Source organism: Pseudochaenichthys georgianus, chromosome 23 (assembly GCF_902827115.2).
Source record: "Pseudochaenichthys georgianus chromosome 23, fPseGeo1.2, whole genome shotgun sequence".
NCBI lineage: Eukaryota > Metazoa > Chordata > Actinopteri > Perciformes > Channichthyidae > Pseudochaenichthys > Pseudochaenichthys georgianus.
This window is the reverse complement of record NC_047525.1, coordinates 22,170,000-22,192,184: the sequence shown is the minus strand read 5'-3', so window position 1 is coordinate 22,192,184 and position 22,185 is coordinate 22,170,000. Positions and strand designations below refer to the sequence as shown.

At 42.2% G+C, this 22,185-nt stretch overlaps 1 protein-coding gene across 1 annotated transcript in view; it reads right to left on the bottom strand.

The window, feature by feature from the left end:
* The window catches only part of pdzrn4 (PDZ domain containing ring finger 4), a 68,186-nt gene extending 48,168 nt beyond the window's left edge, over positions 1 to 20,018 (bottom strand). The window contains exon 1 of the mRNA XM_034112403.1: positions 19,590 to 20,018. Within this exon, the coding sequence (XP_033968294.1) occupies positions 19,590 to 19,790 (201 nt within the window). The 5' untranslated portion in view covers positions 19,791 to 20,018. The remainder of the gene's footprint in view (positions 1 to 19,589) is intronic.
* Between the last annotated feature and the right edge of the window lie 2,167 nt (positions 20,019 to 22,185).

The window sequence follows — 22,185 nt, the reverse complement described above, 5'->3', positions numbered from 1 at the left end:
ACAAGCAAAATAAATGTAATGGCAATTTCTGCAGTCAGAATAAACCCCCGCGGTGCAAACACACACACACACACACACACACACACACACACACACACACACACACACACACGAAATGTTGAATGTAAATTGTACGACAAGAGTCATAAATCTCTCAGCAGCCGCTGGGCAGCAGGGGTCGGGCAGCCAGCGGTCCTGTCAGAACGTGCCGCTGCAGAGTTGGGGACACTGAGGCAGGCCTGCAGGCTCAACACTGGCATTGGCCTCTGAAATGCTCTATTAGTTCTCCAAATGGACCATGATGCTCGCTGGACATTTTGAGGGGGAACTCATTATGTCCAAAATAGAAAGAAATCACCCTAAATGCCTCGTCACAGAGGTGGAGGTAGACCGTGCTCCTTTGGGAACGTTAGTTTTCAAGACTAGAAAAGGTTGTACCAAGTGCGAATCAGTGCAGAAGAGATGTCATACTGACAGCTGTCCATGTGAGTATACACACACCAAGCGTTTAAGTGAACCCAATTAGTTTAACCTCTGTATGCCAAGGGTGTGAAGTTCATTTTTGCAGCCCGTTATATCCGGAAATTGATTGTTCGCATTGATTTCGGATGTCTAAGAGTGTTTGTCAAGGGCTTAAAATGTGAACGCATATGCCTAATGTCAGCTTCATTATTGGGAGAACACATTTAGAGATATGAAGAGGAAGTGTCTCATATATTCTAGCCTTGTTGAAGGGCTTAGTAGCAGCAAAGTGGATAACACGTTTACCGCATTGGTTTTCTTTTTGCTATTAGTAGGCCTTCTAGACCTTGCACGGCAGATGTTCCAAAGTGCCCATCAATCCCCATCAGCCGCCATATGCAGCTATGATAGGGATTAACCAATGGCTGCCTCTAACCTGTGACTTTTCTTGTGTTTTCGACACATACAAGTCCTCCTCCACACATCATCCGATGTCCGTGACAGAGAAATGATAGAGAAAGTTCCACGACCTTTTTCTAATTGTAATGAGTTCCAGATGGACACATTAATCTCCAATCAGAGCTGTGGAAAGCAGGAAGTGATTGCGCGGCTACACCTGCCCGCGTGTTTACCTGCTGTTGTTCTTCTATTCAATCTGCCTGTTGATGAGCTAACTGGAGCCTGATTAATAGCCAGCAGATGTGACAAAGACTGGAGATAATGGCTCAGAACCTTAATGTGTTTACGTGTGTGTGCGCAACACACATTTCCTACATCATATACACTGAATTTAGAAAAAGCTATTTGGAAACTTAGCTCACAACGAAGCAACAAAGAGGCACAGAAAAGTTAAAGAAGGCTGTTTAAATCAAATGGAGGAGTGGATTAATCTGAATGGTTAATAGTCCACATCAATTATTACACCTATTTTGCAGTTGTCTCCATAACCGTACCCAACCCTAACCATAAGTTTTACCCATAGGGCTTGTAGTAAAGATTTCCCCCTCCATCTTCACATATTTGAGTTTTCCAGCATGCACAGATGCTACTTGCTATTTCTTTATCCACATTGAGACGTGTAGGTGTGCGGATCACATCAATATCAAGCAGTAATTCCATTTTGATTGCAAGTTTCCTTTCTCATTACTCATCTCTGCTTATTTGACCAAGCTGTCGGAGAGACAATTTCAAGTCATTACATCATCTGGTATAACACAGGAAAGCTCCACGAGAACAGTAAAAATAGTATAGTTCACGTCGGTCTATGGGACGGCTGAAATAAACCAACATGCAGCTCAGCCTTCATATCCTCTCAAGTTAAAGGTTACTATTGCCAATAAAAATGGTTCCCAGTAGCCCTAAACTAAAGCTTCTTGTCTGCGAACGCTCTGCTTTAAAGGGCGAGGTTCAAAGTGGTGAGATACAGTTTGGGGGGGGCAGCATCGTATTGATATTCTGTACAAATTGTGAAGTCCACTGAGACAAATGTAACATTTGTGATATTGGGCTATATAAATAGACATTGATTGAGAATATACTATGTGTGTGTGTGTGTGTCTTCTTTATGTGTTCGGTAAGCTTAGTTTCTCATCATCGGCCCATTGTATGTTTGCTCCTACTCCTTGGTTGCTGCTTTCTCACATGTTAGCAAGCTTTAACTTCATATTGCTTTCTTGCTTTAGTTAATTACATTGGCGAACTTTGTAGCCAATGTAATTAACTATTACTAAAAAAACTTTATTTTATATGGAAGACTCAGTTTGACCTGATTTGGCAAAAATATGGTGGACAACCTTAAAGGTAGGGTGGGTAAGAATGGAGAAGCCGGCTCGAGTGTGCTACAATTTGAAAGTACATCTGCCCCTTCCTTCAGACTTCCTCACAGAGCCCCTCCTCCTCCAACACGAACGCGACCAATGAGGGCACGAGATAAGTGTGTGCCCCGATACAGGCAGGTAGGCCATCCAGTTACTTTAGCCGGGCCGGCTCAGATGATTGGTCGTGCTTTTTACAGCGCTACGGCTTCCACAGATTTGAATGTATTTATTGTCAAAGCATTTAATATATTCCTTGCTGTCGGGATGTTAAGAGCATTCCATGGAATATATCAAAAAGTGTTTCTGAAGTGAATTACTTAATCACGCTCACCTGTTGTATGTTCTTGTATTTCACTTCTTGACATCACTTCACAGACTATTCAGGTCAACCAGATAGCAAACAGCTAGGCTCAACTACATGTTGCCACCTGTGATGGCGCATCATCGACTATGAGCGGTTACTATAAGCCCAATGTGTGGAAATGGATGGTCGACTACTTGTGTTGGGACCTGGTTGAAAGTTACAGTGAAAGCCAATCACAGTCGGGCCTGAGGCTTTCAGTATGCTCAAGAGAGAGGGCTCATGTCATCCTTCAAATGTGTCGCAGGGTTGAATGAGATGGCAACAAAGATGGCTAAATGCTGTTTTCACTCTTGAATACAAACAAGAGCGAAAAACGAAATGCAGAAGATAAGAGTTTGTTTGTTGTATATGTGTGTGTGTGTGAGAGAACGGATGTGTTTGCTACAAAGAGATAAGGGTGTGTGATGGAAACCACTCAACGTCACAGCTAAATCGGACAGATATGGTGTCATTGTGAACAAATGGAAGCACACACACACACACACACACACAATTTACATCGACTCCAGCTGTACAATGTGGTTGTTTGCATTATGTTCGACTATACAATGGCCGGACTGAATAGGCAACAAAACAATGAGCTGCAGACAGACCCCAGTTCTATTCAACAGCCACCTCGCCTGCCTCTGGAAAGACACGGCTCTCTTCCATAAACCCCCCAGATCATGATTTGTGTGAACTGCAGCTCAATAGACGTAAGATTACATTGAAATTGGCATAACGTGATGTGTGAGGAAACGCAGGTGGCTCGCACCAATAATCTGTCAAATCTCATTTCTCGTCCTCCTTCATCGAGACGGTTCAGGACGAGGCTCTCATGTGACAAGGGCTCACGGTCATGAATGTCTCATTTCAATAATAAAAGTCTCTGACGTGCAATATCACCCAGCGCAGCCGAGGCAAAGACGAGTATTTGAGTGGCAGGCTGTGCGCCCGGTGGGTCATGCTCGGTCAACCGAATCACGATGACCCGTACCTTGTGCGGGATGAGAATACTATGATGCTTTCGATGCCAGCGGCAAACCGCAGGGTGATGGGGATGAAATAATAAATTGTTTTGCCCCCTTCTTTGTTTTCATACTATTACTTCACAAATAATTCTATCTGATATGAGCTTTACTTCAAGTGTAATATTATTTCATTGATCTACACTATTTAAAAAAGCTAATTTATAGGTTTTGAGAGAGATTAAGCTAGCTAATTTGGTTAGCAAGTAGCCTTTTGCTATATCGTTCCCTTGTAACTGGCTAGTCAGGTGCTAAATCAGGAGGCTTACTTGTGTGTTTACTTTTTGATGGACTCAGAGATAAGTTCTAAAAACTAAAATTCACTACGCAAGAGTATGCGTTTCTCTAACTCTTCAGCAAAGGTGGCTAGCAACGTTAGCGCTCCTTCGGTTAGCTAATTTATACTTTCTCTTTGTAACAAAACTGTTGTCAAGGTGTTGGTAAATTACATCCTGTTTTTTCAAATAGTAGACATCAGTGAGGTTTAGTTTCCTTGAGACTTTTAATATGTGCTCAGCACTCAGAAAGTGAAAGGACCCCTCTCACTTCCTGTCCAATTACACCACTGTCATTTCAAAGGATATAGAGAACCCAATGGCTTTGTGTAAGATGTGACCGCCAGTGGCTAAAGTATATAATTCACCACAATTATAGCCAATTTACAAGCTGAATATGATTACTCTGTGGGGTAAATGCTGCTGTTATGCTGTAATGTGATACATTTGAGCCAGGGGACACATTTTGAGGCGCAAGGATGCTTCATCACTTCCTCATTGCATACATTTAAGTCAAAATGCCACATTTAAACCTCACGTAACTGTGCCCTTTTTCTTCAGGAATAAAAAAAAAAAACCTGACTCAACTTTAAAAGTTTGGGAGATTTCACCTCTGTTTTGCATATTTAGCCTCGCTTCCCAATCAGAAACTGTTCACTATGCATTGTAACACTCTGCTGTTTTACATTTCTGTATCGCGCCAATTAATCAAAGTGACAAGGTATTTAATGAGGGGCAATTAGAGTGTTAACCAAAATGCAAATAAGATGGAGATCGAGCGTGGAAGCGAGTGCGAGAGATGTGTGTTTGTGTTGCTAGTAGTAGTAGCGGCTTTGGCTTGCATGCGTGAGTGTGTGGTGAGTTGAGGCATTGGGTTCAAGGAGATTTCGCTCAGTGCTCTTTTTAGGTCCCTTATTTACCAGATAGAGTTCAGTGTTTATGTGCTCGCCTGCATCCACGATCGCTTCGCCTACGAGTGTCTTTACAAGTTGTAATGAGTGTCCTTCACAGTTTTTCACAGACATGGGCTCCGGCACAACAGGCAAAAACAACCAATTAGTTCTGCATGGAGGAAGGCCGCATGACAACATGAAACGTGGATTAAATAGCTGCTGTCGGTGCCGATGTTAAGTAGCCCGCTCAGGTCAATCCCTTGTACATCCCACAGTATCTGTGTGCGGTAGATTAGACTGTGTTCTCCTGGAATCGCTCTTCACGGTGCTGGCTTGTTTTGGGTTTTTAGATCTGAGCTTCAGAGGGAGCCTTAAAAATGTATGAACCTTTACCAATATAGTCTTGTCTCACAGCAACAGCAGAGATCAGAGCTTCTCAATGTCCCCGTTGAAGCATATCTGCTAAAAGGATGTTGTAGTGTCCTTCAACTGGTTATCCTGGAGTTAAGCCCTTCATCACGAAGCATCTGCACTGCTGAAGCGTCCTTCAACAAGATCGGCTTTGATCATAAGCTGTCACCTTCCAACGGCCAAAACAAAAATATTTTGTATCTAGCCAGAACTTGATTTCAACGATCACTTCAATAATTCAATAATTCAATACTTCAACCTCCATACAGTATGTCCTTGGGCAGGGTTTTCAGTTTCTACATTTTTACAAGCTGTCACAAGTGTGTATGGTATTGGACAATCACCGAAATACAAAAGAATTAGGTACAAAGTTATCTGTTAGAAGAGAATGTAACAGCAACACTTTCTTATTTTATATTATGAAATGGCACAAAGACCAACAGAAGGATAAGTCAATAAACCATTAAATGTAATTATGAGAAAATAAACACTAATTATATGCAATGATGCAATTAAAATCTAATTTGCTGTTGATCTTTTATGGCAGTAGGTGCGTGGATATTGTCTTAAGTAAATTACTTATACCCTTCATTCTCTATTCTGTGGTTTGCCTTTCTTTGTCTTACTGTCATACTGGGCTTATCTCTGCGTCTGACTGTCACTATCCCTATAAATCAGCCAATCTATTTACATGTCAGTGGTTTAAAACACTGTATATTGTCACAGCACTCTAAAACAGACTGCTTTCTCATTCAACCTATGTGTTTTGTGTGTCTCAGGGGTGCTCTCCGCTCCAGCTCTTCACATGTCTCTCTTCCCCACCCCAGCGTGACAACAGCAGTGGTGGAAACAGGCTGGCAGACATCAGAGGCCGTTGACTTGTGACTGTCATTCCAAGCAGCCATTTCTGATGTAAGTGGGTGACATCAAAGGTTATCATCCGTCAGTGAGCGCATTGAGAACCATCTCATTTCCTGCTCTTTGTACCACTTCCACGTGCAAGGCGGGCTTCCTTTCAATTAGGTTTCATTATGGGTTTCATACAGATACTCCCCACCGGTAAAACCTTGAAATGAAACATGATTTGTCTTGTATTCTGCTTTTCGGAATTACAATATTTACTTTTATTCACAAGGCAATCATTTGCTACAGTATGTGATAGGGAGACTGGTATACGGGAAACCTTCTATCATGAACATGAAGTCCAATTAAAATATTCTGTATACGACCAGAAGACCCAATGGCAAAAGTCAAGAGGTTTTCTCTGCCATGCATGGTTTCATCCACAACATCTACTTCAGCCTGGCAGTTTTCTTCATTGTGTTTCATGAACTGACAAATGCCTTCTGCTTGGCGCACTCATACATCATGGCAGGGCCAATGTGTCTGTGTTTAACTAATAGGCTCTGTGTCCTCAAGCAGCCGCGGATGGCACGGGTTATGACAAACTGCATCAACAAGACATTCATTACCCTCAACATCCTAGCAACCAAATTACAATTACCCGATCCACGAGCGAACATCCAGCCCCGCTGCCACGCTCCTATTCCTCGCACACCATGTCGGCGATGCATAAATTAGCCTTCTTTTGTCACATTGGGGGGGTTGGCCAGTTTGAGAATTAGTTTGTTTTTCTTGTGATGATCAAGGGTGCGCTGATAGCAGACGACTGCAAAACTCCTTTGCTGAAAAATCTCTTTATATTCAATCTCTGTGCATGAATTATGTTTTGTGTGTACATTGTGAGTGCCAATGACTGACTAATGTACTTAGCCTGTGCTGCGCCAGGACTCTATTGTTGCGCGGTGTCCTCCCTACAGTCATTAGATTGCCATTCATCTCTCATCCGCCATTAAAACAGCAGCCACTGAGCTGGGCTGAACAATACAGAGGCCCTTCCTCCGACCCCTGGACGCATACTAGCAATGAGTTTGAATTAGGCTCTCGGGGTCACCGATTAGACCCACATTATTCATCCAGATGACCGAGTTCACAAGGAGGTTATATGCTATGGTAAAGCTGGACATACATTCTCCATCCAAGCATTATTCCTGTACTGTATTTAGATTATAAAACAAAACTTGGGATATTCTTAATGTCAACAAAACCAATGATGGATCCTACTAAAATGTGAAGTGCACCTGTGCCCAGAACCTGTTTCTTTGTCAATCCAAAAATATTTCAAGTGAAATCAAAGCCTACCAGAGCAGACGCTATAACATCGGGTTTAACAAGAGCCGTAAAAGTTCACGCACGTGCAAGGGAGGAGGAAACAGACACAGAGATCTAAGTGCTTGAAGCATTTTGTAGACTCATTGCCACATTTCTGTTTTCCTTCTTTGAATTAAGCCGGATTCCAAAGGGAAAGTCTTTGGAAAGTTATTCAGTATTGAGTTAATCACTGAGATACGGGTTGATATTAAATTCAGAAAAAGGGGGCATCCGTTTTGGTTCAAGGCAAAAAGAGCGAGCTCCGGATGAAGGGGCATAATTAGCAAAACATGCTAAAGTTTGGAAAGTGAAATTATTTGACTGTGGAGCAGGAAAAAAAGATTGATTTGCGCTTTGTGCATTTGTGCATGTTTTTTAAAGAAGCCTGGAGTGGAAACTCTGTTTTTTCCCTCCTTTACCCAAACCTTTGCCTTTTTCCTTTTAAAGTGATGCATGTTTATGTTCACTGGAAGAACTTTAGTCATTAGCATGATTCATAATATGAAGCTTTCCAAGTCATCGCCTTTCCCTTTGGTGAGAAGAAAAACGACCACACACTCCGCTAACTGTGCGTGCAGAGAAGAGCTCATCCTGCAATGAAAAATACCTTCATTCAAGTGCATGGTGGAATTGTAAGGTGGAAGACACACTGTGGTGCAATTTACCCCTGATTACCCGCTTCAATCAAGACTCAAACTATATTCACAGTATCAGGAAGTCTAGAATATGAGTGAATGGCTAATCACATCCGCCACCAACGTATTATCAGTGGGATGATGATTAGTGACTGCGTTTGGGTAATTTTCAGTCTGTATCACAGATTGACTCTAAATCAAACCACTGTTACTCAAATTCTCAATTACTCCAATTCAGAAAAAATATTATGGAAGAAAAGTAACCTTAGGGTCAGACAAAGAATATACTGTGTGATTAAGGTTTTGTGAAGGGTTACGGCCCGTCCACACAGCGGTGTGCGTCAACGCTTCTGCCCATTCGCTTTGAATGGGGTGACGTCACACTTTGCCGAACTGCATTGTGGGAGCTTCGCTTTGCTCGCTTCAAAAGTTGAGCAATGTTCAACTTTTGAAGCTTCGATGGAAGCGTCAGCCAATCAGATCATATGCCAGTACAAGCTCTAGCCAATCAAACCGTGTGTTTGTGTGTCCGGGGCGGGAGATTCATGTGATTGGTTGTTGGTCGAGCTTCAGACACGCCCACCGGCAAGCTTCAACGCACGCCGCCGTGTGGACGCTGCGTTAGGGTTAGGGTTATGGTTATGCACGTAGACAAGAGTTTTCAGACGAGGGTACAAGCTTATCCCCGCCCCTTCCTGTACTGATGCAGAATTGTATTATATATTTTATTATATATATATAAACACTAAAGCAAAGGTGGATCAATATTTTTGGAGAGACAATAAAGTGTTGATCGGTTCTTATTTTAAACCTACAGTCGATGTGGGCAACCTTGAACCAACCACATCCTCTCCTATGCTCTGACAAGACAATCTCCAAGGTCGACTTACTCACTTATTTTGACGTTAGAACCCTGAACTGTCAAGCTAAACTTGAGTTAACAATAACAACAAGAAGTTATAAAAGTGCCTGAAATGATGGATGTTCAAATGTCTACAATTCTGTAACAAATAGTAGAAGCTTTTGAATGTTGAAGACTTGAAAGCTCTAGAGACAAAAGGTTGCCTTCAGTGTATTTTGTTTGTTAAAGTCTACACCTGTCAAAACTTTAACCATAGCTTTGGCAGATGTGAAAACATTCATACGAGTCAGTCAATAGCAAGACAATCAATGTCATTTCCCCCAAAGGGCCATCAGATCAGGGCGAACATATTGGTCCAATCGGTCGGACTCAATTCGGAACTTGTTTTGTCACATATTTGTTTTTAAGCTTCGTTGCAGAAAGCCGTGTTTTTTTAGTTCCTTCTTCTTTTCTTATTTCTTTCATTAGGGCAAAAGAATGAACACAGTGTTGGATTGTTCTTTGGGGTTTTTCTTTTTACTGAAATACATTTCTCTGGAGGATTTTTGGCTTGAACAACTCTTGACCAGTGGCGAACCGTGTCTATCACAACTGGACCTTCTGTAGACACCCCCCCCCCCCCCCACCCCCCCCCCTCCGCGGCATTATAATGTCCGTCTTTTCACTGAATTGTCGTCTTGAAAAGGGTACTCACAACAATTCCTCAACAACTTAATCTTCACCTGTTGCACTTCAACGTTAAAAACTATAAAACGGCATGAACTGCTTCGTCGCATTCATCTAGATCAGTGCTTCTCAAAGTGTGGTCCGCGGAACACTGGTGGTCCGTGAGCGCCCCCTAGTGGTCCGTGAGTATATTGGTAACATTTCACATTTGAAATAAATAAATACATACAAGTTTTCCGCAAGTTTTTCTCGCGGGAATATCTCCGCAATGGAACGAGCTTAAGTTTCACTTTCAATTTCATGATAAAGCCCAGGGCAACACCTTCGTCACACATGTTGCCAATTGTTTGTACCATTTCCAGTCGATTTGTAATCTGTTCTAGAAAAACGATGTGTTTTGGGATATTTGTGGAGTTAGGTGGTCCGCAAGTGTTTTTTTATTGGTTAAGTGGTCCATGAAAAAGTTTGAGAAACACTGATCTAGATCCTCTGTCTCGAGCCAGTTAACTAGCGGGCCTTCTAGAGCACCCTGGAACCGAGGGGAACTCTGACAGAACACGCCCATTGGCTACAAATCAATATATGATTGGTTGATCAAACTGTCAGTCCAAACGTTCGCTCTCATTCAGAGCAACGGCCAGGGCATTCGATCAAGGATGTAGAATACCTTGTTGAAGGATATTCTACCCAGAGACCCAGAACGAGATCTGATTGGTTGCTTTCTTTTCTAACACAAAACCACTGAAATGCGTAGTGCATGGTCCGAGAAGGACAAACAAATCAACGTAACACTGTGATATTACAGATCAACAACACAGATACCATTCTCATTTATTCATTTGATTACATTTTATTTATATAATTACATCGATTTTTTGTTTGTTTTATCTGAGTGTTCCAGGGTATTCTCTGAATAATGCATGAATGAAAACTTTATTACAGACTCAGGGTCCAGATAAAAGACAAGACATTACATAGATAAAAGACAAGACATTACATAGATAAAAGAAAAGGCATTAGATATAATAAATGACATACATAGCATACAAATAATTCATAGTTTAAGAATAATTTAAATCAGTGTCCTACAAAGAGACAACTATACCAATGTCTCCACAGCTGCGATTGGTAGCGTGTAGTACTATACCTTATGTTCGATAAATGAATACCTTGAAGGCCCTGACGGTTCGCCACTGCTCTTGACATGTAGTGAATCTCTTTGGACTTGGTGCTCTGTGCTTTGGGGAAAACACTCAACACACCAAGACTGGATTAGTTAGGGATATCCCTCGACCAACGTCTGTGAAATGTACAAGAGAGAGGAAGCGGTCTTCACAATCTTCTTAAGATATTAATTTGCCATGTTGCTTGTTGTTGTGTGAGTTACCTGCTGTGACATGTAGACATTACAGTCCTAACTTACATCCAACTCCTTACAAGATCTAAGTAAACCGCACCACAGATGAGACAATCTAATAGCTTTCCTCAAACCAACAACAACAAAGAGAGCTTTCTCCATCCTGAGGGCATTTCCCCATATCAACACAAGGCTTGGTTACAACCTTTGCTAAATGTAATCATCCCCCCTACTATGCAGATGGTTTAGTGTCATTCTATCTGTAACTGGACTCGATTCCAGGCTCTGAGTGGGCCTAATGACTCCAAAACCCAAGTTGGTTAAGTGGGAATTCAAAACCATTGCCCTGCTGTAACCTAATCTCCCTTTGGACCACCTGGACCCAGCGTCCACCCTGTGGGTTCAGAGCACACTTGGCAGTGGCAGTGCAACAAGCATTAGCATTTTGAAGCATTTAGCTAACAGCCTTATCAGAACGCATACAAATTATTACGCTTTGACAATATGTCATAGAGCAGATGTCTCGGTGGCTGTCTGAGCAAAACATCAAATCAAATCAAGTTTTATTTATATAGCACATTTATAAACGATTTTTGGTCGAGCCAAAGTGCTGTACATATAATAAAATTAGCCTACAGTAGAGACACTTTACAGCAAATACAACAACACAGATTGTTCAGAATATCAGTAATATCAAAAACCCTGTCTCCCCCTCGTGTGATGGAGACATGCTTGGCAAAGAAGAGAGAAAGCAGCAAGGTTTTCTTTTATAGTTTAACTGCACCTTCACTGGCAAAGATCTCAAACAAATATCTGCCAGAGAGAAAATGTATGCTAATTCTGAGGTTGTTAGAGGTTTTTATGTCTCAGTAGTAGTGTTTTAGCATTCCCCCCTGAAACAGCTAAATATCTGGGGGAAAGTTCTGTGCACATTTTTCTAGCAACAGCATATCCATAACTGCTCCAGATGGTTCACAGTAACATCTGTCTAACCTGACAAAACATAGCCTGCGGCATGTGCCATAAGGTGCATTATTGGGTTCATCCGGCACAAGGTTGGCTTCAGACTGTATAACAATCACTGGCTTAGAGCACACACACACAGGCTGGACAAAGTGACATGACCGACAGACTGTCTCTGAGTCCTCCATCTCTATATTTGATTTAGGGATCATTTGAGGCACCTCAGAGGGCGGGGTCACGCCAAAGTGTATTAATGAGTCAGATAGACAGACAGCAAGCAGCAAGACACACAGGGGCAGTCGGATGGAACGGACTTGAAACCGTGTTTGGCGACTGATAAGTGACAGCAGGAGGGGGGGGGGGAGACTTTGGGAAAGGGGCAAGGTTAAGAGGGAGAATGGGGGGATTTAAAGGATTTATTGATGTCTCCTTTTTTACCGCTCTACTTCCCTCATCTCGTTCTTTACGGCACAATCTTCCCATTATTTTCTTTCTTTGTGACACCTCATCTACCTTTCCATTTCTTTCCCCCCATCCTTCCCTACCTCCTATCATCTTGGCCAGGCCACTTGGCCGGTTGGTGAGTATGGTAATCAGCTAGAGGCTGATAACAACTGATAAGTCCTCTCGTCAGGCGCTGAGAGCTTGAATGACACTTTTACACACTCGTAAAATAGAAAAACACGCCGTAAAGCTGATAAATGGACAGACCCTGTGAGACTTTCCTTCTGTGTGCTATATGAATGTACACGGGGTGTGCAAATAGCCATATCTGCCACTGGACAATGCCATGTAGTTGTGTGTACATGCATCATGCTAGTGGGAGACAGGAGGGGGGGTGAGGAGTGTCAGTCTGCCCACAGAAAGCGCTTTCATCCTGGGCTTATCAGAGCCAACGCAGGGGGAGATCGTTGGCTGGTGGAGCGAAACGGCGATTGTAGCTGCTCCCCGCTACACCCGGGTTTTTTTTCTTGACTTGGTGATTCACCACCCACACATGCATTCAGCAAGAAAGTGGTGTGGACATCAATTTACAGAAGTCACCCACGGCAAGGAATCACACACACATTTAACAATTCATTTACAGTGAGATCAAATAACGTTAACAATGGTTTCCATATTTCTTATAGCCAGCTTACACACACAACTATAAAGGTTTCCTCTTTTAACTATCGCTTTAACCTGTCACATATTTCCTGTTTGCAATTGTGGCCGATCACAAGAATACTCGCTGCCCACATCAGCGAAACAGGGGCATATGCACCTATAAATCATGTGCCATGCTGCGCTCCAACTATAACCATGATGGAAGACACCAGAGGACCTTAGTTCAACAGCTGGGTTCATTTGCATAACAGTAACATTTGACAGGGGGGGGGAATTATTACTTAAAGTTTATAATTTAGTAACTCTAAGCTGTGATCGTTTTTTCGTTTTTGTGGTTGAGTTATATGAAACGAGACAGATCACATGAGAGTGAAGATGTAAGTTATGAGAAATATGTTCCAGTTTCTGACAGGCACTACAACACTGCCACTCAAACTCACACAATCCAAGCGCCAGTGTGTGAAAAAAGAGAGACTTGTCAAGGGGAATTACAATCACAGGTGGAAAGGTCAAACTCACTGACCCTCACAGACAGGAAGACGAGCTCGGGCCGAAACATGGAAAGGTCACTTTATTCTTTACTTTCGGAAACAGCTCAAGATCTCAGCAGAGAGAGAGAAGTGTCGTGAATCTGATAAGTGAGCAGCTTGAATCAGGTAAGCACCTCCTTTCATACCCTGATTGTCATTTGAGGCAAATTGTATAAACCAAAAACATAATTGAGAAATCTGGGAGCAGAAGATTATGTTCATCAATATCCCAGACTTCTGTCCTGCATCTCATTTATGGATCTTATGATATTTTGCAGAGCACTTTGGAGATGTTTCCGTAACCACTTCCTCATGCTATACACATCTCAGGCCATCCTGCTCGCGAAAAAGAAAGAGCATAGTCTTTCAGAGGGACTTGTAGATAAGGTTTGTTTTTTGGACGCAGAAATACATTTGTTATCATTGATGGTGGACCACTTCTAGTCCTGTTCACTTATTCTGATTTATGCTCATTGTGGCGGCTCAATACCCAGTTACATTTGAGTCGCCGAGGGGCTAAACTTGGCTTTAAACTGTGACGCGTTTTCGAAAAGAAAGTCCATGTTGAAGCAATATAGTTGTAAGGATATTTAATAAACAAAATCAAAACATAGTAACTATGGACAAAACGGTCAACAGAAAAAATGACAGCACAAGCTCACCCTCTGTCATGTGCACTCGACATCAACCAGGTGACTTATAAACCAAACCACACCCATGTGACGATTACTGGAAGTGCTCAACAAGCAAATAAAGGTGACGTAAATAATAATGATAATACAAATAATGAACTTGAGCTAAGTAGTGTTATGGCACTCTTAGTAAGGTAAAAAACGTACCTATTTTAAACCAAATGTACTTAACATAAACAAGTAGTGTTGTTTTTATTCAATTTACAACATCAACCACATGTTTAACCACAAACATCATTTGAGAGAAACTAAACTTTACCACCTATTGTCAGAAATACAGGTAAATTGTATTGTAAGGTCATTTCCATAGGAAAGAGGTTTTTTTTCAAAGGTATTGTATTCCTTCTTATTCCATTCCATTGCAATGTAAACACTGTTATATTTTACTATATTTTTTTATTATTTTTAATATTTTCTAGTTCTCTACCTGTGTTTTTAATTCTTGTTTTACTTTTATGTATGCACCACGACACCAAGTCAAATCCCTGGTACGTGTAAACCTACACCTGTTTCTGATTCTGATCACCAATGTATTCCACATCCCTCTCTGGATGTAGTTGCGGTCTGACCGGTGGCCATATGGAGGTGACGGCTGTGAGGGTCTGACTGCAGCTTCCCCTGCTCTGTGTGGCTCTCTCTGGCCACCATAGGAGGTGGGATGTAGAGGTGACTGTCTAGCCCCCTCCATGCTGTCTACCAGGCTGGACATGTGGCACAGCATCTGTCTCCGGCGGACAGACCCACACCCTGTTTCTGCCTGGGTCACAGCCATATCTTACTAACAATACGGCTGAACAAATGGTTCGAATCAGACTAAAAGTAATATCCTTGTAAATGTGGTACATATGAAATGCATGCATGTTTAGTCTTTTTAATGAAGATCAATATGCTCATTCACCCGTTTATTATGAATTCCTTGTGCATGGGTTGTACAAATTAGATTCCCAGTAACAATGAAAACGTGCAAAAGTTGAAAGATTGCTGGTTATACATTAACAAAGGGTTTGATTTTGATTATAAAAAAAAGATTCTACGAAATATTTAAACCAACATCCAATAGCTGAAGCCACACTATGAAATGAACCAGATCTAACTTAATTGCCTTAAATTGCTATGTTTAGTTTCAAATATTTGAATCAGGAACACTACATTAATATTTACAGTAGCAGAGATGAAGGAGAGGTTTATACATAGAGAAGTACTCTAAAAGTGGCTTTTTTTTTATTGTGTGATACAATAGGGCTGACTTTGGTACAACTAAAAGGACAAAACACTAGTGTCCACTGAGGCTCTGTAGGACAGAGGCCGTCGGACAATTTGACACAGCCACAAGCAAAATAAATGTAATGGCAATTTCTGCAGTCAGAATAAACCCCCGCGGTGCAAACACACACACACACACACCACACACACACACACACACACACACACACACACGAAATGTTGAATGTAAATTGTACGACAAGAGTCATAAATCTCTCAGCAGCCGCTGGGCAGCAGGGGTCGGGCAGCCAGCGGTCCTGTCAGAACGTGCCGCTGCAGAGTTGGGGACACTGAGGCAGGCCTGCAGGCTCAACACTGGCATTGGCCTCTGAAATGCTCTATTAGTTCTCCAAATGGACCATGATGCTCGCTGGACATTTTGAGGGGGAACTCATTATGTCCAAAATAGAAAGAAATCACCCTAAATGCCTCGTCACACCTGCATTTCTTTTCAAGATGTTTGGTTAGTGAAGCTTGGTGATATAGTCAAGCTGAAGTCAGGAAATCAGAGCTGGGAATGACGTCACATCAGAGTTGAACTGAGTTTTTAGCAGGACAGGGGATAATAAAACAAAAAATAAAGAAAATACAGCAATATTCCTTCCGTGATCTTAAAGGGGGAGTGGCTAAACGAGCCACGCCTGAGAGCTGAAGGAAGCTAATCAAGAGTCACACATTTGAGCTGGAGAGGAAAATCAGATCTGCTCAACTGCAGAAAGAGAAAAGACTGATGAAGCTATTGAACCCAGTTGGATTTTCTGAGACTTTTTCGACTTTTTCGAGTGTCACTGAACCCGAGAGCTGGTGGTGAAACAATCACCTTTAACACCATCTGTTAACCTGCTTTTTCTGTGATCTTCCCTGGCCTGCTTGGACCCTCCGAAGTTTTCTCTGCCTCTTTACACAATGCTCACCCTTCCTATGCAAACAATATCAAACTGTTATTCTCACATTTGTCTAGGCTTTAGAAACATCCATGGTCAGAATTCATTGAACAATAAACATCAAGTACTGTTTCTAGGATAAACAAAATAATTATCCCAACAGTTCGTCCAAGAGCTCCAGAAAGTGCCACTGCCACCTGTTCTATCCCTGCTTTAGCTACAGTATATCAGCATCCTTTGCTTTGCCACTGGTTTAATGAGCAGGTGGTGTCCTAGTGTGTAGCACGGTTGGAAGTACAACAGTACAAAAACACTTTTAGAGTCTGTGTTGTGTGTGCGCCAAAATAAAATCAAAGAGGAGAGAAACAGATTTCTGAGAGGGAGAGTGCCAGAGCGGGAGGAAGACTAATGAAGGTTATAGAGAAGGAGAAAGTATGAAAAAGGATGGGAGAATAAATGAGTCTGGGTTTATAAAAGAGACATGAGACAGAGGGATGGTTGAAGAGTCTCTCTGGATTTGCTGAATCCCCTCCGCCTCAAGTTTCAGGACAGTCACACTTACTGCCTGGTGCGCTCTCTTTTCTTTCTATTTCTTCCGCTCACACTGGTAATGAGAACCGTAGGAGTTCACCAACTGTCACATGCACACAGCAGTGTGTTTAACAGCAGACAGAGTGCCTGCTAACCTACCCAAACTAAACCAGGGTTTCGCCCAAAAGTGATTTACAGTATGGGCATTTAGTTTCTTAAGGAAACAGACAGTCAAAACAGATTGGATCCCCTCTACATGAGTAATACAAACCCCTACACACACAAAGATGAGTATTTATGGACATCTACCACAGTGCTATACCGACAGTGTGATACAAATATAGGAAGAAACCATTATTTTGGTTATGTTCTCCTTTAAACCACCTTGCTGGATGTTATACCAATTAATAATTGCCTAAATAGGTGCTTGAAATATACAGTATTAGATATGTTTCTGCCATGTCAAGTCTAGTTCAGTCCAAGTAAATATAACATATACATTTAGAGTACTTACTCTACATGTAAGTCTAAATTCCAAGCTTAAAAAGAGAACATTATTCTGCCGCTAACAGCTAGCTACTTTAGCATAGAGCAGTGATTCTCAAATGGGGGTGCGCGGACCCCTGGGGGTACGTTGGGGTACTGCAGGGGGTACGTGAGATTTGAAAAAAAAAAGAGGAAAAAAAGTTAATTAAAAAAATACCATGCATGATTACAAAAATAATCTTAGTAAAATAAGTTAAATAGAAAACACAATTGTATATAAAACATTCCTAGAACCACCAAGGGGGTCCTCATATAAACATGTCAAATGTGTGTATTGTATTTTATAGTTTTCACAATAACATATTACTTAAATTGAAAAACTGTTTTATAAAAGTGTTACGTTATTTTTTTTCATGCATGAAGATGAAAATATCCTTAGTTTGTTGTAATGCATATCACGAAGGAGTTAATACATCACACACTGAGGGAACATCACTATATTGTAATTATTTATATAGGCTTTTTCGATCAGAAATGTTCGGGGTCGGTCAGGGGGTACTTGGCTGAGAAAATGTTCTGAAAAAATGAGTTTCAAAAACAAGATGTACTTTGGACATGCTGCGAAGTTTGTATCATTTGGAGTAAGCTAGGCTAGCATTTATTGTGCTAAGCTAAGCGGCTGCTTGCTTTCGATTCGTTAACAAAGGAAAGAATGCAAATGTATGCCCAAAATCTCAAACAGTTCCTTTAAACACGATTATTCATCGTTGTAATTGTATCAGTCATACACTTGTTATAGGTCTTTAAACAGGCACCTAATTGTTTCTATACTTATCCCTTTGTTCTAGCCAGGGTTTTCAATGTACATCAACAGTATTAAAGGAGCGTGACCTCCGAGGGTTTCCTTTAACTGACATGGTTAATTTTCTCGCACTCCACCCAGCGCACATCCTCCATCTCATTAAAGCACGGCCCATTTAGTTAGAGAGCGTAATGAGCTTGAGACTCTGGTGCTGTGAGTAACGTCCATGAAAGCAGCGTGCGGCAGCGACGGAGGCGAGGGGTCGAGATAATGTATTTCTTAAAGAAGAAACCATACTGTTATCATTATTGCAAACAGTAGCCTATGAGTTTATTTCCCACAAGTGCATATTTGACATTACCAAACTAACGAACAAGATAACTCATCATACCGTATCCAGTGTCCCTGCTGTCCGTAACCAAGGTACTAAATGATGAATGAATCTCGGCGTCGTATTCGCAACGACTGTACTTCAATAACAGAGAAACCAAGCGCACGTGTTCCTCCACTGTCAGCTCCAAACTCTGCCGTACAAATATGTACCGACACTTCACATTTATCTCCCTCTGTATCTACATTTAAAGTGACATTAACAGACGGAACCTCTTCGAATAGCACGGACCGTTTTCAGAAAGCAATCAGGGGGAACACACACTTTGTCTTCTAATGATAAAATAACCGCCACATTGGGAATGACTCTTTCTCAGTCGCACTTGACACTTCCTATCTAATCAACACATTGCAGACACGCCAAGAAGACACGTTATACATTCACAGTCTTTTGAGACTTATCACGACTATATGAGAAGTGAAACATATGTATTCCTTTCTGCTTGTATATTGTTGTCATACAGCACAAAATGTGATTGTATTTTTTGGCAAAAAGAAGTCCAGTTCTGACAGACAACAAAGCAGAATGGCTTTTCTACTGTGTTGCTTTTAGACAGTCACAGGCAAGAGGAGATGGGATGAATTCCCCTGGAGCCAGAGCAGGGGGAAGAACTTGTTCTCACATCTGCTGCTGCTGAGGAGAAATAACTAGCTCCACTCACTTTGATGGAGAAAGCAACACACACACACACACACACACACACACACACACACACACACACACACACACACACACACACACACACGCACACACACACACACACACACACACACACACACACACACTGGCTCTCCGCCTGGCAGCTTGGAAGTAACTCATTTCTTCACATTTCTCTCATTTCCCATGTTGTCTCACGTTGTCCTCTCCTTGGGGGAAACCACTCCCGCAATCATCACCATCATTGCCCCTGGCGTTAAGTTTATCACGGTGACAATTCCCATCACCCCCCTCACCAAACCTCCTCCTTAAGTCTCACTTACCTGTGCAATCTCATACAGCAGTTTGTAGTGTTCCTCCCGTTTCTGCAAGGTGCACAAATTGCAGCCCATTCTAGTTGTCAGGGAAACAGTGCAGAGTGCCCGCTGGCGTGTGTGTGCTGTCTGCGGTGTGTGTGAGCTTCCCCCGGGGGCGAAACACACTCGGGCTCCTCTTCCTTGACTTCCCCCACTCCTCTTTCTCATCCGTGTATCCTCAGAGATCCCCTCTGTTGCCTCCGAGCGCACACACACACACCCTGACACACACCCACGTGTATCAGCTCACTGCTCTGGTAGAGTTCCTTTAGTTTGTGTGTGTGTGTGTGTGTGTGTGTGTTTGTGGGGAGTGTATCAGTGGTAAGATGAGTAAAACGCACCTGGCTTCTCTTTCCCTCTTGCCTGTCACTCCTTCCCTTGATTCTCACTTGCATGCCTACATACACCCTCTCTTCTCCACCACCTCTTCTCTCAATGTGAGCTCACGCTGGTACACACACACACTTTTGGCTCATGGAGACACACCTCCTCCTGTGGCAGGCTGCCTACACTTGCCTCATCCTACTCCGGCTCACACACACTGTTTTCATTGGCTGTTTAGGAAGAAAGGGGATGGAGGAAGAAGGAGGGGACTTGGCCAGGTTCACTATCTGAACATCAGTGTTGTCGCTTGCACGCGAAGAGAAAGGCCATGTGTGTTTGTGGATCTGTGTGTGTGGGTGCATCTGTTTGTGTGTACACAATTCAAACCATTCCAATGCGAGAAATTCAAAACAAAAACAGGACCTCAAATGCCGTCCCTGCAGGTAATGAAGTTACTGAGATGGCCTTTTGTCTGCACCCACATTTGACAACTGGATTTGGCATGGCAATCAATCTCATTTAGATTCAATCAGATAGACTTTTGCACTCAGTACAATGCTTGTTAAAGTGGGTAGTGATTAGTGGCCGCCATGGATTTACAGTCAGAGAGTGACAGTCACCAAACAGATGCTCCTTCTCCCTCTCTGCCGGAAGGGAGGCGAGGGCACCGGACTGCGCTGACACAAACAGGAAGGAACACAGACCCGTATTGATTGGCTTCAAATTAGCTTCCAGCAGGGAGCAGAGGACGAAGAGCAGAGAGGAGACGATGCCGTGACGATGGACTGAGAGCAGTGTTGGTAATACAGCGCTGTATCAGTTATGCTGATTTGCCACAACAAATGTGTTTGGACAGCAACGTAATTCTTGCCAGATAACAGTTTTTCCAATTTCAATTATCGTTATCTTGGTTATGCAGTTCATTTTAGGTTTCGATCGTTTTAAGTCAAATTGATATTTGTGGACATAGAGTCTTCAGGTTGGTGCTTTCTATGGCAGTGTTTGAATGACAATTAAAAAAAAATGCAGTTTTTGGAGATGCGTTATTATCATATTCATAGCCCTTTAGTCTATAGCCTGCAATCATTGATCACATTTAGTGTATTCCCTATTTAACAAACCTACAAACAATAGCATTGGAAACGCATTGTCATTAAATAAAGACACATAGGTGTATAAAACATTTCGTAGGACATCTTTAGTCTGTATTGCACTCTGAAATGTGTTGCAAACAAAACAACAATCGGCTTGGCTTAATAAAAGATCATGGTTTGTTATAAAGTGCGTTTGATTCGTTAGACTCAATTACTATCGTGAGTTGAAATCAGTTGACTCTCTGTTTCAACGGGACAAAAACAACGGGTAAAATGTTTTAATTTTTTTATTGTACAGGCTACAGATAGATAACACGGACATTACAATAACAAAAAGAGACATTCCTATCTCAGACACACACAAAAAGCAGAAACAAATAAATAATAAAATACAGTCAGTTGGTCACTTCAACATTTCATAACAGTCCAATATCATCAAAAGCATTTATTATTCCTTTTTATCCCACTCTTCGCTAGAGCTGATAAACGGGTAAAATGTTTATGTTTTTCCGACCTATCAACTCCAACATACTCCACCTCTATTTCTGTTTTAGTTGTTGTCTTTGTTACCGAAGCAAATATGGCATTTGACAGAGATACTCTCCTTCACATCAGAGAAGGAAGCATGGGTATTGATGAGGTGCAGAATACCCTGAGACAATCCCCACATGGGCATATTGCATGAGTTAGGGTTAGGGTCGGAGATGGAGTACTCGATTCCTGGACTCGGACTCGAGTCAGACTCCAGTGCCGATTTTCGGGACTCGCGACTCAACTCGGACTCGTGCACTGATTGACGCAGACTCGACTCGGACTCGTGGATTCTTGCGCACGATGACTCTGACTCGGACTCGTGAATTTTTATCCCACGATGACTCTGACTCGGACTCGTACATTTTTAGCCCACGATGACTCTGACTCGGACTCGTACATTGACGCTCCGACTTGGACTCGGACTCGTGGATTCTCGCGCACGATGACTCTGACTCGGACTCGTGAATCTTTAGCCCACGATGACTCTGACTCGGACTCGTACATTTTTCACCCACGATGACACGGACTCGACTTGTACATTGACGCTCCGACTTGGACTCGGACTTGAGCAAGTTTCGTCTCGAGTCAGATGTACTCTGTCCTGGCGTGTG